The following is a 17299-nucleotide window of genomic DNA, read 5'->3' on the forward strand; positions in this document are numbered from 1 at the left end:
GGCCATAGACAGGGTAGTATCACAAGCATAGGAAGTGTCATAAAATGATTTATAGTTGCATTTTGACATTAGATAGGGTAGTACCACAAGCATAGGAAGTGTCATAAAATGACTTACATTTGCATTTTGGCCATAGACAGGGCAGTATCACAAGCATAAGTGTCATAAAATGACTTACAGTTGCATTTTGGCCACAGATAGGGTAGTATCACAAGCATAGGAAGTGTCATAAAATGATTTACAGTTGCATTTTGGCCATGGATAGGGTAGTATGACAAGCAAAAGAAGTGTCATAAAATGACTTATAGTTGCATTTTGGCCATAGAGAGGGTAGTATCACAAGCATAGGAAGTGTCATAAAATGATTTATAGTTGCATTTTGACATTAGATAGGGTAGTACCACAAGCACAGAAGTGTCATAAAATGACTTACAGTTGCATTTTGGCCATAGATAGGGTAGTATCACAATCATAAGTGTCATAAAATGGCTTATAGCTGCATTTGGGCATTAAATAGGCTAGTATGATAAGCATAAGAAGTGACATAAAATGACTAAAAGAATATGCATAAACGACAAGTCTTAAACTGACTAACAGATCATGCATGTATGTGCAACAGATTTACAAAACAGTCACCTGAAAAAGGTTACATAAACAAACTTAATAGTACATACATGCTATTTTCATAAAAAGAGAAAGAGAACATACATGGCAAGTTTCACAAAAAGACTCAAAAACATGCATATGTGATATGTTTCATATAAAGACAAAGAAAACAGACGCAAGTTTCATAAAAAGACTGAAAGTACATGCAAGACAAGTTTCATAAAAACAGCGAACATAAATGCAGTGAAGCTTCAAAAACAAACTAAAACAACATATACCTGAGAAGCTCTATGAAAAATTTATGGTACATCATGTAAGTGACACAGAGACTTTGGACATGCATGCACAAAAGTGTCATAAAGTGACTTAAAGAACATGGATGATGTTACTTGTATTTAATTTGTATTGTTTGTTTCGCTTTTATCCATGATTATGGACTGTAATGGTTATTTTGTAAACAATATATTACACAGCTAATTTCTGTCTATGACTATATTATATTTAAAGATAATTATTACTTATAGGTAAATATGTTTTCTTGGATCCAAGTTCAGGACATTGGTTTCATCGTTTGGAAATCCTGGTCTACCTGATGTCTGTCATCTTTTTGTTAAAATTTAAGTAAAAGACCTGATCTTATTTACAACTTAGAATGTTCATGAAGTAAACTGTTGACCCTCATCCTGGTCTTCTTCTTGTGTCCTATGTTGTTATATTAGGGTTATTTACATGAGAACTATTCATTTCTATCTTAACATCTAAAGCAGTTTTCACTCTTTTCTGTTATTAAGTTTAAGACTATAGAGTCATAACAATGAGAAGTGTCATCAGACTTATAGAACATTCATGCAGAGAAATGTCATCAGACTTATAGAACATTCATGCAGAGAAGTGTCATTAAACTTATAGAACATCCATGCAGAGAAGTGTCATCATCAGACTTATAGAATATTCATGCTGAGAAGTGTCATCAAACTTATAGAACAATCAAGCAGAGAAGTGTCATCATCAGACTTATAGAACAGTCCTGCAGAGAAGTGTCATCAAATTTATAGAACATTCATGAAGAGAAGTGTCATCATCAGACTTATGGAACATTCAAGCAGAGAAGTGTCATCATTAGACTTATAGAACATTCATGCAGAGAAGTGTCATCAGACTTATAGAACATTCATGCAGAGAAGTGTCATTAAACTTATAGAACATTCGAGCAGAGAAGTGTCATCATCAGACTTATAGAACATTCAAGCAGAGAAGTGTCATCATTAGACTTATAGAACATTCATGCAGAGAAGTGTCATCAGACTTATAGAACAGTCATGCAGAGAAGTGTCATCAAATTTATAGAATATTCATGAAGAGAAGTGTCATCATCAGACTTATAAAACATTCAAGCAGAGAAGTGTCATCATCAGACTTATAGAACAGTCATGCAGAGAAGTGTCATCAAATTTATAGAATATTCATGAAGAGAAGTGTCATCATCAGACTTATAAAACATTCAAGCAGAGAAGTGTCATCATCAGACTTACAGAACATTCATGCAGAGAAGTGTCATCATCAGACTTACAGAACATTCAAGCAGAGAAGTGTCATCAAACTTATAGAACATTTATGCAGAGAAGTGTCATCAAACTTATAGAACAGTCATGCAGATAAGTGTCATCATCAGACTTATAGAATATTCATGCTGAGAAGTGTCATCAAACTTATAGAACATTCAAGCAGAGAAGTGTCATCATCAGACTTATAGAACAGTCATGCAGAGAAGTGTCATCAAATTTATAGAACATTCATGAAGAGAAGTGTCATCATCAGACTTATAGAACATTCATGCAGAGAAGTGTCATCAGACTTATATAACATTTATGCTGAGAAGTGTCATCAGACTTATAGAACATTCAAGCAGAGAAGTGTCATCATCAAATTTATAGAAGATTCATGAAGAGAAGCGTCATCATCAGACTTATAGAACATTCATGCAGAGAAGTGTCATCAGACTTATATAACATTTATGCTGAGAAGTGTCATCAGACTTAGAGAACATTCAAGCAGAGAAGTGTCATCAGACTTATATAACATTCAAGCAGAGAAGTGTCAACAGACTTATATAACATTCAAGCAAAGAAGTGTCATCAGATTTATAGAACATTTATGCAGAGAAGTGTCATCATCAGACTTATAGAACATTCAAGCAGAGAAGTGTCATCAGACTTATATAACATTCAAGCAGAGAAGTGTCATCAGACTTATATAACATTCATGCAGAGAAGTGTCATCAAACTTATAGAACATTCATGCAGAGAAGTGTCATCATCAGACTTACAGAACATTCATGCAGAGAAGTGTCATCAGACTTATAGAACATTCATGCAGAGAAGTGTCATCATCAGACTTACAGAACATTCATGCAGAGAAGTGTCATCAAACTTATAGAGCATTCATGCAGAGAAGTGTTATCATCAGACTTATAGAACATTCATGCAGAGAAGTGTCATCAGACTTATAGAACATTCATGCAGAGAAGTGTCATCAAACTTATAGAACATTCATGCAGAGAAGTGTCATCATCAGACTTACAGAACATTCATGCAGAGAAGTGTCATCATCAGACTTATAGAACATTCATGTCAAGAAGTGTCATCATCAGGCTTACAAAACATTCATGCAGAGAAGTGTCATCATCAGACTTACAGAACATTCATGCAGAGAAGTGTCATCATCAGACTTATAGAACATTCATGTCAAGAAGTGTCATCAGACTTACAGAGCATTCATGCGGAGAAGTGTCATCATCAGACTTGTAGAACATTCATGCAGAAAAGTGTCATCATCAGGCTTATAGGACATTCATGCAGATTGATTGAGTGATTTAGATTTTAAACATAGCTTTAACAGTTGTTCAATCATATTGCTATGATGTCTGCAGTGTGTCAGTTTAGAGTGACATCTAGCACTGGGGCATTATGCTACAGACATGTAGTATGATGTTCCACCCAGTCACATTATCCTGATACCAGGCCACCCAGAATTAACACTGACTCTTAATGCTGAGTGCCTAGTGAGGCAGCTGCTACTACCATTTTTATAAGTCTCTGGTATGACTTGGCCGGGGTTCAAACCTGCAACCTCCTGCATCCAATGTTTAAGCTCTAACCACTGAAGCAGTTAAAATGCTATTAATTGACACATGCTTTTCAGAATGATTTTAGCCATAAAATAGATTAACTCAAGGACAACAATAATCATATTATGGTTGTCAAGAACAACTTAGTTCTGCTCAGAGAATATGAGAGGGAAGGTTGAACAACAGTACCATCCAGGCACTAGTCAGTGTAAAGATGAACACTAATGACAGTAGCATCACTTTTAAACCCCTAATGAACTATTTAGAGCAGCAAGGACAGCATCTAATCAAAGCATATATCTTGCCATCCAATGGATTTTAAAGAGAGAAACTTGATGTATATTTTTATTTAATGTTGGTGAGGTTGTGATTAAGTGAGTGAGTGCATATACATGTATGTATGTGGTGATGAGATCTGACAATGCTAAGTCTACCAGCTATTTCTTTGTAAGTGTATGAAATGCTCTGAAGAAAACAGACAAGTTATTTTCTTTCATTCAGCTTTGAATTTCCAATCATTTTCTATAGGCTTGTATGTAAAGATAGCTTATTCACAACTGGATAATGTCACTTTTGGATCATGTGCACTGACCTCCTTTGAGACCTCAAAGCACAATTTTTGAGTCTCACAAAAAAATCCCAACATTGTATAGGAATATGTCAGGGATAAAAATGCAACCTCTCAGTAAGTTGCATGATTCCATCTATAACAGTGTGCATGTATAAAGGATACCTTAAACCTATGTGGTCATGAGCTTAACACAGAACCTTAACATTGCCCAGCAAAATGTGAAGTGTAGGTCACAGAGGCTTTCTTCATTGTGGTACTAACTGAGATGCATATTATCATTTGGTTTGATAATTCTAACATGAACAGTACTGAAGAAATAAACTAAAAACAACATTTAAACAATGTCAGGGAAGCAAGAAATATGGACCACAGTGACCTGACCTACCTATGTGATAAAGGTATAGTACTCATCAAGTTAAATGCCCTCACCAGTTTCATGGTTCCAGATATAACAGTATGTCTACCAGGTGCAAAAACCTCAGCTAAATGTAATTTAGCCAAGAATATACAATTTAATGTACATATATGTACAAAAGGTTAGCCCCCTAAACCAAGGAGGTTTGTGCAATGAAACCCACCTATAACAGTTGCCAGTGTCTCAGGAAGAAAGAATGGTTAAGATACAATATCTCTGTATATATGCATTACCTCTGTAAATCAACACTGATAATGTTATTATGGGTAATACAGGCTTGCAAAAATGGAAAATCTGAATTCATTGGATAATGTATTTTCACTTTGGGGATAGCAGAGTTGATTGGTTTGCTAAATGATGCAAGATGTATTTATTAAGCCCTTTTCATAACTCGGAATTAATCTGTGAATCATACAAACACTTGGATGATTATGTGAGGTACTCTATTTGTTGAGATGGGACCTCATATAGTCTGAAATGCTGATCATTTGGTCTAGTAGGCAAAGTTTCATTCTATCAGAAATGAGGCTTGTAGATGTATGAGTCTTGACATTGCCTATGCAAGCAGTGTAAGATATCAATGACGGGACTAAATTATGAGAGCAAAAATGCAAGAATTGTGTACTATGCCCTTGATAGAACAGAAAGAGTTAGAAAGAACTCAAGAGGCACAAGCCAGAACAAAAGCATGGAAGACTAAGTGTTTCCTGAATATCATCAGACTGAAGAATGAACATGGCACTTGTAAGTGTGCATCTTGAAACTCATAGGCTAAGTACAGCTCTCCCCTGTTATAATGTGGTAGGTCCATAACTTAATTAGGAGCTCACAATCCCATATTTACCATTTCTACACTCATTTTGCAATTAAATAAATGAACATCTGTAACAAGTCTCTGAGAAAAAGGTCTTCATTGTTTTAATCAATAAAATAACTCATTTTCAGTTCAAGATATAAATTGCATAAGATGATTAGTGACTGAGGACATAACATTAAGTACAGCATGCTTTTAGCAATTCTAGAACATAGAATAGCATGAAAAATGACAAACTTGCATGTAATCTATTTAAAATCCTATTATCTCTGATACAATCACATTTGTTCATAAAAAGTACTACTGTAATCCAAATGAAATCAACACTATTCACTCACGTGATGTGCATTTCCTACAGGAATTATTTTGTGATTTTAGGTTGTTTGAGACTAGATTGTTCTTGTAGTTGTATTTTTTTTATTTTTGGGGGGCTTTTTATTTTAGCAGGGTCTAAGATACTTCTCAGTTGCATAATTTTCAAGGGATCAGTGTCATGGCTTTCTGGTTACATCAGTCCTTTCTTGAATGTCAATCTGGCTTCTGAAACAGCAAGGGTTGTTTTCAGAGGGTTTTGCAGGTCATTGTCATTAGTAGATCCTGTTGAATGATGTAAATTTTCTTTTTTGGTGTCTAAGAAGAACTGGACAATGTCAGCATCAGTCTTACATTTGAAGTCCTCATCAATTTTGATTCAGTGCTAAACATCATCAGATGAGTTAAAATGTCCACGTAGAACAACTTCAGCCTCTTCAACATCCTCCTCCATGAATCACTTAAAAATCCCAATCCTACCCACAAACTAAGCTTTAATTTCCCTGGATGTCTCCATCGTACTTTAGCCCACACTCTTCTAAGATAAATTTCCAGGTCATTTCCAGGGATTTTCCAGGATGAAATTAATTTTTTCAAGGTTCACATATGACCATTACTGAATGGAATTAAAGAACATTTTAGATTATAAAACATGCACTTTCTAAATCTAAAGATGTTTCTCTTTCAAGACTCTCCAAAACGTCTAAGTCAGAAAGGATGATCATGTACAAAACCACAAAATGTATCACATAAAACAAACTTGATTATATTCCTATAAACTGGCATGTAACGTCATTTCAATGTATAGAATAAAAGTTCTAGCTTTATTTTGCTGACCTGCATTATGTTACTAAGTGGGAACAACATAATGAACATGATTTAGTTTTGTTTCCTTTCAAACCTTTAATTCTAAAGAATTAAAAACTATGCATCTTATAGAAAATAAACATTTCCTATTACAGTATTAAAAAAACCCCAATAAACGCAAATAATTAGAATCTTGTCCTGCAATGAAAAGAGTTTAACCCTGAATGTATCTGTGCCAATAAATCCCAAACAAGATTTTTCAAACAACCTAATCTCCTTAAGATGATCTGGATAAAAATCCATCATTTAAAAAACATTTTCAAAAGGGTTGATTTAAATTTTGACAAAAGATCTTCAAAATTATATACTGTTGTATAAAGAAGGACTGAATATTCTGTAAAATCAACTTGTCTTCTTGTAATTTGTTAAACCAGTCCCCAAACATGATTTGAAAGGTTTTACTTAAATAACATGCATCAGAGAAATAAATAATCATTATCTAACATATTTATGGAAATTTAAATTGATGTACTGCAATCATTATCTTAGTTATTGTACATTAGATAATGACTGAAAATATTTCTCTGATTTATCCTATTTTCCCGTTGACATGTGTGCCACATAGTGTACATGTTTTGAAAATGAGAGCCACTTTATGCAATGAGTGTGGAGTGAAGAAGACAATGTCTAATTCTTCCTTGGAACAGGATTGCTTAAGTTGAATCAAGTTAATGGTAAGTAAAACCTTACTTCTGCATCTACCACTGAACTGTAATTAAAGATGGGATTACTTAAGAGTCACAAACATGATATATGTAGCTCTTTTCACCGGTTTTCACTTAATTTTAATGTCGTCCCGGCAAGCAAACTTTGCCAAAATTCATATGTTTTGGAACCTGCAACTTCAGTTTGGTGCAACACAAAAATGTCAATGATGGCTTGATGAATAGAAAAATATCTCAGGAGTAAAACAAGCAATAGAGTATGGTCATGTGCCATTAATGACAGAAATAGCAGAAGGAAATCGAGGGTCATGGGTGGAATGAAGTATTTGGAAGTTACTTACCTTCTCTCTTATATACTATATAATACAGCATGATAGACAGGGTCCTATATCAGAAGGGGTCATGTGGGTAATCTGAGGTATTTTTGACTCTATATGATTTTTTTCCTTCAGATTATTGCTTTTTTCTCCTCAACATCAACCTGTGGTTGTTCTTAGAATATATAAGTATGGAAAATTGTGTCCTTTCTTTTTTGTGTTTTTCTTACAACCAATATACAACTTTCATTTAATATTTTGTAAAAAAAAATTCTCTACAACACTTGAAAATGTGGGTTGTTCGAATTTTGTACTCTGGCAACTAGCAATACAAATTGCGAGTACCAGGTCGCAGTTCATCAATGCCATAGTTTTATCTTGTCTTTCAGCAGGTTAAAGATATAATGGTTATAATAGTCACAATTTCTGACAAAATAAGTAATTTTTTCATAACGATTTCATGCATGTATCACTCAAACAACGTGTAAATTTTCTAAGGCCATCCGGTAAGTGGCTACGCTTTGCTACCATGATGGCCTCTTGTGATGCTAGACTGGTTTTCATACCTTGTATGTAAGGAAAGATATTGACATCGAGCTGACTCTGAAACTTAAAGTTGTTGTTGTTGTTGTTGTTATAGGGTTTAACGCCATTTTCAGCACAAGATAGGCTATACATGGTGGCCAGTATTATTGGTGGAGGAAGAACCGGGAAAACCCCGGAAAGAACCACCGACCCACGAGAAGCTACCGGCAAGCTTTCTCACATATCCAAATTTGCCGAACCCAAGACTCGAACCCAAGCAGACAGAGGTGAGATGGCAGTGATCCGTGACAGACAGCGCTTTAGACCACTTGGGGACCCGAAACTAAAAGTCTACTAGATGAATCTAATTCACAGAGCATTTGGATTTACTCAGCATATATGTTTACTGCAAGCACCCAAATGATCCACACTGCACCCTCTGAATATTCTGGTTAGAACTCAATAAATTTAACTCCTGATCAGTTTAGTTATGACTTAATTACATGATTATTTCAGGCATCAAGTGGTGGCAGAAAATTCCCAGATTTTTTAGGACTTTCATCGATATTTGCAAAATTCAAAGACTTTTCACAGTCATGAAAAAAATTATTATTTCTCCGACTTCTTCCCTATTTTCTGGTAGCGTGGGAACCCTAAAAATACAATAGATGATATGGACCAAGGACAATCATGGCTAATTAGAGACATGGATAATTTAGGGTGTTCAATAGCCTGTTAGGAATACAATATCTTACCTTACCTGAACCCAGCAGTGGCTAATTAGAGTTAAACTGTGACTGTAAAACAAGTTCTGTCCAATCAAGGACTGTCACAGAAGTTTTTGATGTAAAGGTTTTCAGGTGATAGATGTTGAAAATATTTTTTTTTTAAATGATAATGTTTCTAATTTTGATTTTGGGGTCCATAGCACTACTGCAGTATATCTGGAATCATGTTATAATGAGGGAGAGCTGTAGTAGGGTGATAAGAAAGCCTTCTGTCAGGGTAGCAATGACTAAGAAGGTGAAGCAGGTGGTTGATGATGATGAATGAGACTGGAAGGCAGTACATTTTGAGATACTGTGAACTCCAAACATTCACTTCGAGTATTATCAATAGTCTTTCATGGTTACCAAGTATATGGAAATGGGAAGTCTCCATAGCAGGTTCTTGTTACAACAAAGTGAGGCCTGTTGATGGACCTTTCTAGTTTTGGACTGTGATGCAAGCATGGGTCTGGTACTGGATGCTGTCTGAGAGAGGTTCACAAAAACTGGTGCCTCTCTTACACTGGGCATGCACAACAGAATCAGGACAGAAATTGGCATGACCAGACACTGCATCATGAGTTCATACTGCGAAGACAGATCATACCCAGTGCATATGCTCATGCATTTTCTTTAGTAACATCTAAGAATTTCAACCCAAAAACAAATTCTAAATAAATAACATTCTGACACTTAATTTCAACAACACTGCAATATTCATCACAAACCAGTAAACATAAACTCCAATATTGTTGAAACAACCCAGCTGCATATTGTTGCTTGCAATTACCTAATAGACTGAGTCCAAACCCTGTTAGTCCCTGTTTCAGCCCATCAGAAACTCCACTAGGGCGGTGTCGCCGGGACTCTTCTTGTCTCTGTTGGTGAGATGAGTCTAGGGACAAACGATCCATATTTCGAGACACACTAGATGCAAAGTTGGTAATTGATGTCAGCATTCCTGGCAAAATCGAGGAGTTTTCATTACTTAAGGGCTGTTCCATTTAAACGTTACATAGTACACAGGGAAGAATATACCAAGATACTCATGTTTTCAAAGGCTTCATATGACAATGATACAAAATTCTGAAATTGCACCTGTGGGTGACTACTAAATTTTGAAAGTGCCTTCTCTGGGTCTCATGTATGTTTCACTGGAACAGCCCTAAGGTCTCAGAGATCAACTTATATTGAATTCACAGAATTAGCACAGTAGCAATGTACTTGCTAAGCACTTCATCTGTCCACATTTCAACTGTGAATTCTAGCAAGTGTAAGGGTCATCCATACAAAGGTTAATGATAGCTACTATTAATCACAATATTTTAGATTTTGTACAAATTCCATGAATTCAACATACAACTGACATTAAATTTTCTTATTTGCATAATAATATTAATCATAAACATATCTGGCCACTAGCATGAATTAAATTGTCATGAATTGTCTTGCTAAATTTGCAAAGATTTCATGCTTATGAAACTTATTTATACTAATTAAAGCATCATAAACCAAAGGTATAATAACTTTGTTATTGATAAAAGTATGACTGTAGGTTTTATGAAATTGATAAGAGACAATGTTAAGCAAAACAAAGAAATGCCAATACCTGCTGAGATGTTCCTCACAAGAGAAGTGGTTCCCCTAGACATGCCCTTCAAAAAGGCCCCTGGTCCCAACATCAGTCCAGTGTATGGATGACGGAAAAAATCAGCCATACCTGTTCCAATACTCCGTACCAGCCCAGTAGGATTGCCAAGTATTTCCAAAGAACCAACAACAGCACCTGGAGATAAATACATACATTTATCACTGGTATGAATATTTTCAAAGTTTTCATAAAATATTTTTGTCACACCTATGTACATATTTTATATTTTCCTCACAACAACAGATCCTAATGGGCTAACAATCAAATTCAAAGAAAATAATTTGTATTTATGAATATGGTAATGAGTTTCTTACAGTATTTTTTCTGAGAAAGCACAGAAAAGTTATTACTGACTTGATCTTTTTGAAAATTGTCATTATTTTTACGTCATAAATGCTGCAAAAACAACATGTGTTACTTAACTCATTAACCCCTATGTTCCACATTTATGTGTTACGATGTTGTACCCTACGTCCAAACTTTGTACCATAAACAACATTTACAATAAACCAAAGTGGGTGTATTACAGAAAAGAAGACATGTAATTCGACAATGATGCCAAATAATGTAGAGTTTCTACTCACATCACAAAAAGGAGTGGGAAACACCTACATTTGTATGGCCTGATTTATTTTAAGGTCAACAATTGCCAGTTTTGAAACCAGAGTTTATGTTTGACCTGCTAAAGAAAATAAGATGCAAATAAGCAGATGAGACCTACCTGCTCTGAATAATGCTCCCTGTGCATAATGCATAGCAATGACTCGAATGAACTGATGAGAAGTTGTGCAAATGTTCTTCTTCTCAAACTTTCCAAAAGACAGTGGTGTGTGATCCGAAGCAATAAAAAGTTTTATTGATGCATGCACACTCAAAAGCACTGAATATGGCTGAATAAACACATGTTGGATTCTGATTGGTGAGCTAATGGAGGCTGAGATACTCTTCATAAAGGGAGGTAATTTTAGTACCTCAACTGGAGGTCGCATATTGTGGGACAGTTTTATAGGAATAAAACCCTCAACCTCTTTTAAGATCCTCAAAATGAATGAATCATCAACATACCAAGTCATAGGCTTAGCTGAGATTTCGAAAGATTCTATCAACGTATGTTCTAAATGCACTGTTGCTATGACAACCTGAAGATGAAGAGCACTGGAAGACTTCAAAACTGCATGTTTCTCCAGGATATTACATTTATCTAGGTTCAATGATGATATCAGTCCAGGCTTCTCTGTATCCTGTCCCTCTAACACAACTGGAAAGTCATATTTCCCACTGTCATAATTTTGATTATCAATCTGAATAATTCCAACACTACATGTGTAGCAAGTCCTGCTAAAGTTGTCTCCCTCAGATGATAATGTACTGGCTGGGTAGGCAGCTAAGAACATTTCATCAACTGAAAACCTCAAAAGTTCCTGAATGCTATCAGAAGCTGATAATTCATCATTCAAAATGAAACAGAAACGTTTCACAAAAAGTCCCCAGCTTATTTTGTGACCAGGTTTCCTCAGTTCTTCAGCTTCTTTGAATGACCTCAAAATCTGACCATTTTCTCTTTGTAGACTTTGTTTGGATGCTGAACTAAATGACAGCTTTTGTTCTGTTCTCTTTTCTACAGTTGTCTTTTCTGGTATTGTCTGCATTACAAAAGTTGTCTCCCTTCCATTTAACCTGCTTCTGATTTCTTTTGCTGATACATCAGCCTTTGTGATAGGCTCTATTGTCACATGTGTGACCATGGCTATATACTTGATATGAACTCTAACATCAGCAATATTTGGAATGGTTACAAATGTCTCTGTATGAGACTGCAAATCAACTCCAGCACTCCAATGTAATGTTTGGGAGTCAACCGATGTGTGATCTGCTTCAGTCTGAGATCCTTCTGAGAGTATAGCATACCCTCCTAAGTGAATTTTCAGAATATTTTGCTTGTCACTTATTTCTGGGAAGGTACAATTAATGTGTGGAGGGGTATAGTACACTTCACCTTCTCTAGGGGACACAACAGGTAACATTTTGATCAGCTCATTTTCTTCTTGAACAACTCCTGAAAGTAACAAATTAAGATTTGAGTGTAAAAGGGTAAATTATATTCTGCCCAACAATCAAAGCAATAAAAAACACTAATACTTACCAACTTTACGATGACAGACAAGAGTATCATGAACTGTCCCTCCCAGTGTTTAATATATAGGCATTTTTAGGGCACAAATAATTTTTGGAAATTAGATAATTCAAGTATTATTGTCCTTAACCATTTATTAAATCATGAAATCTTAAATGAAAAATTGCTCTGCATAAACCATTTTTTTCCACTTAGTCTTTCCATGCTGATGATCTCTGACATTTAGAACCTAGAATCTATTCATTAAACTAATTGCAAGGTATCCAAAGATTTTTGGTCAAGGAACTTACAGGAGGACCACAGTCAATTTTCCTTTGAACCACAATGTCTTTTAATATTTTCACCTGAAAATCACTAGGCCTCTTAAATATAGCACAATATGCTTTTCCTGCATATAAAAATAAAATACTTACAGAAACCAGTTTTTAACAAAACTTTGGTATCAAAATGAAAATTTTAATCCACAGCTTAATCAATGATTAAACAGTCCAAATTGTTATCTTTACATTTGAACTGTTAATTGACATTATATAGTCAGTATACTACTCTCAGCTTAATCTGGGTGACATAATTAACTATCAGGTTGTTTATATTATGGTCCTACGTTTAAAACAAGTACATGCATATACATAATTAGTAAACATCTACAGAGTTAACATGTACAACATTAAAAAATACAAATGTAACATAAACTAATACAAATTGTACATGGTTAACATAATATTTATCACACAGATATATCACAAACACAGTTACCATTTACAAAGTTATATTGCCATAAAATCAGGAAGCTCACTAAAATATGTAAAAAAAGGTTTAATTTATACTTTGCTGAAAGTGGAAACATTAGATGTTTGCTTAAAATAATCCTGTAAACTGTTTTATAAAAAGAGTTCTTAAACTAACTCTCTCTCTCTCTATATATATATATGTGTGTGTGTATATATATATATATATATATATATATATATATATATATATATAATTGCTCTCACTTGACCATGTAGTCCTTGTACTAATGTCCAAAACAAACCTGAAAAATATTAAGATAATCTAATGCAAAATTAATAAGAATATTTGAGAATAAATCAATCATTAATTGGTACATATCTAAGAGGGTTGTTTTAGTTTATGCTGTTTCTACATGTTAAGAAGAATTACAGGAGAAATTTAATTCTGCAGTAGATAATAAAGATGAGGTACAATAATGAGTTGACAGAACAAAATCCATTAATGTTGGTTTAGGATTCTTTTATACAATCATTTTTCTTAAAATCTACTCAGAAGATTTCATCACTTGTCCACACATAGCAGCCAGATTTTACTGGCTGAAAGTAACTAGCTTCTAACAACCTTGAGTAACCTCATTATTTACAAGCCTAGTTCTTGCTTCAGTAATAACCCTGAGTAACCTCTTACAGGCATTATTTACAAGCCTAGTTCTTGCTTCAGTAATTATCTTGAGTAACCTCTAACAGGCATTATTTACAAGCTTATTTCTTGCTTCAGTAATAACCCTGAGTAACCTCTTACAGGCATTATTTACAAGCCTAGTTCTTGCTTCAGTAATTAACTTGAGTAATCTCTTACAGGCATTATTTACAAGCCCAGTTCTTGCTTCAGTAATTACCTTGAGTAACCTCTTACAGGCATTATTTACAAGCTCAGTTCTTGCTTCAGTAATAACACTGATTAACCTCTTACAGGCGTTATTTAATAGCCTAGTTCTTGCTTCAGTAATTACCTTGAGTAACCTCTTACAGGCATTATTTACAAGCTTATTTCTTGTTTCAGTAATAACCCTGATCAACCTCTTACAGGCATTATTTACAAGCCTAGTTCTTGCTTCAGTAATAACCTTGAGTAACATCTTACAGGCATTATTTACAAGCCCAGTTCTTGCTTCAGTAATTACCTTGAGTAACCTCTTACAGGCATTATTTACAAGCCCAGTTCTTGCTTCAGTAATTACCTTGAGTAACCTCTTACAGGCAATAATTACAAGCCCAGTTCTTGCTTCAGTAATTACCTTGAGTAACCTCTTACAGGCATTATTTACAAGCCTAGTTCTTGCTTCAGTAATTACCTTGAGTAACCTCTTACAGGCGTTATTTACAAGCCTAGTTCTTGCTTCAGTAATTACCTTGAATAACCTCTTACAGGGATTATTTACAAGCCCAGTTCTTGCTTCAGTAATTATGTTGAGTAACCTCTTACAGGCATTATTTACAAGCTTATTTCTTGCTTCAGTAATAACCCTGAGTAACCTCTTACAGGCATTATTTACAAGCCCAGTTCTTGCTTCAGTAATTATCTTGAGTAACCTCTTACAGGCATTATTTACAAGCCTAGTTCTTGCTTCAGTAATAACCTTGAGTAACCTCTTACAGGCATTATTTACAAGCCTAGTTCTTGCTTCAGTAATTACTTTGAGTAACCTCTTACAGGCATTATTTACAAGCCCAGTTCTTGCTTCAGTAATTATCTTGAGTAACCTCTTACAGGCATTATTTACAAGCCTAGTTCTTGCTTCAGTAATAACCCTGAGTAACCTCTTACAGGCATTATTTACAAGCCCAGTTCTTGCTTCAGTAATTACCTTGAGTAACCTCTTACAGGCATTATTTACAAGTCCAGTTCTTGCTTCAGTAATTACCTTGAGTAACCTCTTACAGGGATTATTTACAAGCCCAGTTCTTGCTTCAGTAATAACCCTGAGTAACCTCTTACAGGCATTATTTACAAGCCCAGTTCTTGCTTCAGTAATTACCTTGAGTAACCTCTTACAGGCATTATTTAATAGCCTAGTTCTTGCTTCAGTAATAACTTTGAGTAACATCATACAGGCATTATTTACAATCCTATTTCTTGCTTCAGTAATAACCCTGAGTAACATCTTACAGGCATTATTTAATAGCCTAGTTCTTGCTTCAGTAATAACCTTGAGTAACATCTTACAGGCATTATTTACAAGCCCAGTTCTTGCTTCAGTAATTACCCTGAGTAACCTCTTACAGGCATTATTTACAAGCCCAGTTCATGCTTCAGTAATTACCTTGAGTAACTTTTACAGGCATTATTTACAAGCCCAGTTCTTGCTTCAGTAATTAACTTGAGTAACATCTTACAGGCATTATTTAATAGCCTAGTTCTTGCTTCAGTAATAACCTTGAGTAACATCTTACAGGCATTATTTACAATCCTATTTCTTGTTTCAGTAATAACCCCGAGTAGCATTATTTACAAGCCTAGTTCTTGCTTCATTAATAACCCTGAGTAACCTCTTACAGGCATTATTTACAAGCCTAGTTCTTGCTTCAGTAATAACCCTGAGTAACCTCTTACAGGCATTATTTACAAGCCTAGTTCTTGCTTCAGTAATTACCTTGAGTAACCTCTTACAGGCATTATTTACAAGCCTAGTTCTTGCTTCATTAATAACCCTGAGTAACCTCTTACAGGCATTATTTACAAGCCTAGTTCTTGCTTCAGTAATAACCCTGAGTAACCTCTTACAGGCATTATTTACAAGCCTAGTTCTTGCTTCAGTAATTACCTTGATTAGGCAATAAAGCTGAGGCCTCATATGATAACCATGCAGCCTGCAGTCCATTGGTCTAAATCCTATAATCATTCACATGTACATACACAGTTAACATGTTGAGGGTAACCTATCATGAAATACAATGACTTTTTGTTTTGTATGATCCAAGTTAATATGGAAAAGTTCACCACTGAATAATTACATTCATTCCAATTGTATTGGCCAGAAAGAGCCTCCTGAGTAGGCCAGGATGTATTTAGCATGGAAGACTTTCCATGATCACGAGCTAGACACAAATTAAGTTTCAGGTGTCAGCACATAAACAGCTCATCTAAATTACCTTCAAATACCAAATTTCAACAAATGTTACTTAAACATGAATTATGGATCATATGCACCTTTTTTTGCAGTCAGTTGTAGCACTTATGTAGCCATAAGCTAAATGCCAAAAATTATCTCTTGACTTTAGAACTGATAGTGATTTTGTTGTATGGGAGTGGTACTATGTTGTTCATCAAGAAGGTTAAGCACTTTTCAATGACTAAAAAGAAAATTCTTTTTCAACTACAAGAATTAACTGATTAAACTTATGAAGAATGTTGATTAAGGTGTGTATTATCTCCTATATTTCAGATTTTAATATTTTTATTCTAAGATAAGAACTCAGAAATGTATTTGCTGAATTAGGTGTAAGTGAATACACCATAGTTAAGGGGCTTTAGGATATGGTGGTGGTGTGTAGGGGCACAATAAACTTATTTAAATCCATTTGGAAGTTAGCAGTCTACTTTAGTTTCTGACTTGAGTTTTTCTAAATTCATTCCTATTGTTGATATTACATTTTTTGTGTGCTATTTTGAGCAATTACACTCACTGATCTAATGTCAATTTCCTTTAGATTAATTCAACACAAAAATCTTAGTGTATTGCTTGTTTTAACAAACCTATATAAACTGCTTGGGAGTACTTTACCAACTTTATTTT

General features: G+C 34.8%; 1 protein-coding gene across 2 annotated transcripts in view; it reads right to left on the reverse strand.

The window, feature by feature from the left end:
- LOC149784326 (intermembrane lipid transfer protein VPS13B-like) overlaps positions 1–17299 on the reverse strand; it is a 370899-nt gene that overhangs the window by 23396 nt on the left and 330204 nt on the right. For both annotated transcript variants that reach the window (XM_089932368.1, XM_089932367.1), the window contains exons 45-47: positions 11359–12693; positions 10596–10772; positions 9777–9947 (exon numbers count right to left, since the gene is read on the reverse strand). In XM_089932368.1, the coding sequence (XP_089788494.1) occupies positions 9777–9947; positions 10596–10772; positions 11359–12693 (1683 nt within the window). The remainder of the gene's footprint in view (positions 1–9776; positions 9948–10595; positions 10773–11358; positions 12694–17299) is intronic.

This window comes from Sinohyriopsis cumingii, chromosome 14, assembly GCF_028554795.1.
Source record: "Sinohyriopsis cumingii isolate HCF-2022 chromosome 14, ASM2855479v2, whole genome shotgun sequence".
In the NCBI taxonomy this organism is placed as follows: Eukaryota; Metazoa; Mollusca; class Bivalvia; order Unionida; family Unionidae; genus Sinohyriopsis; species Sinohyriopsis cumingii.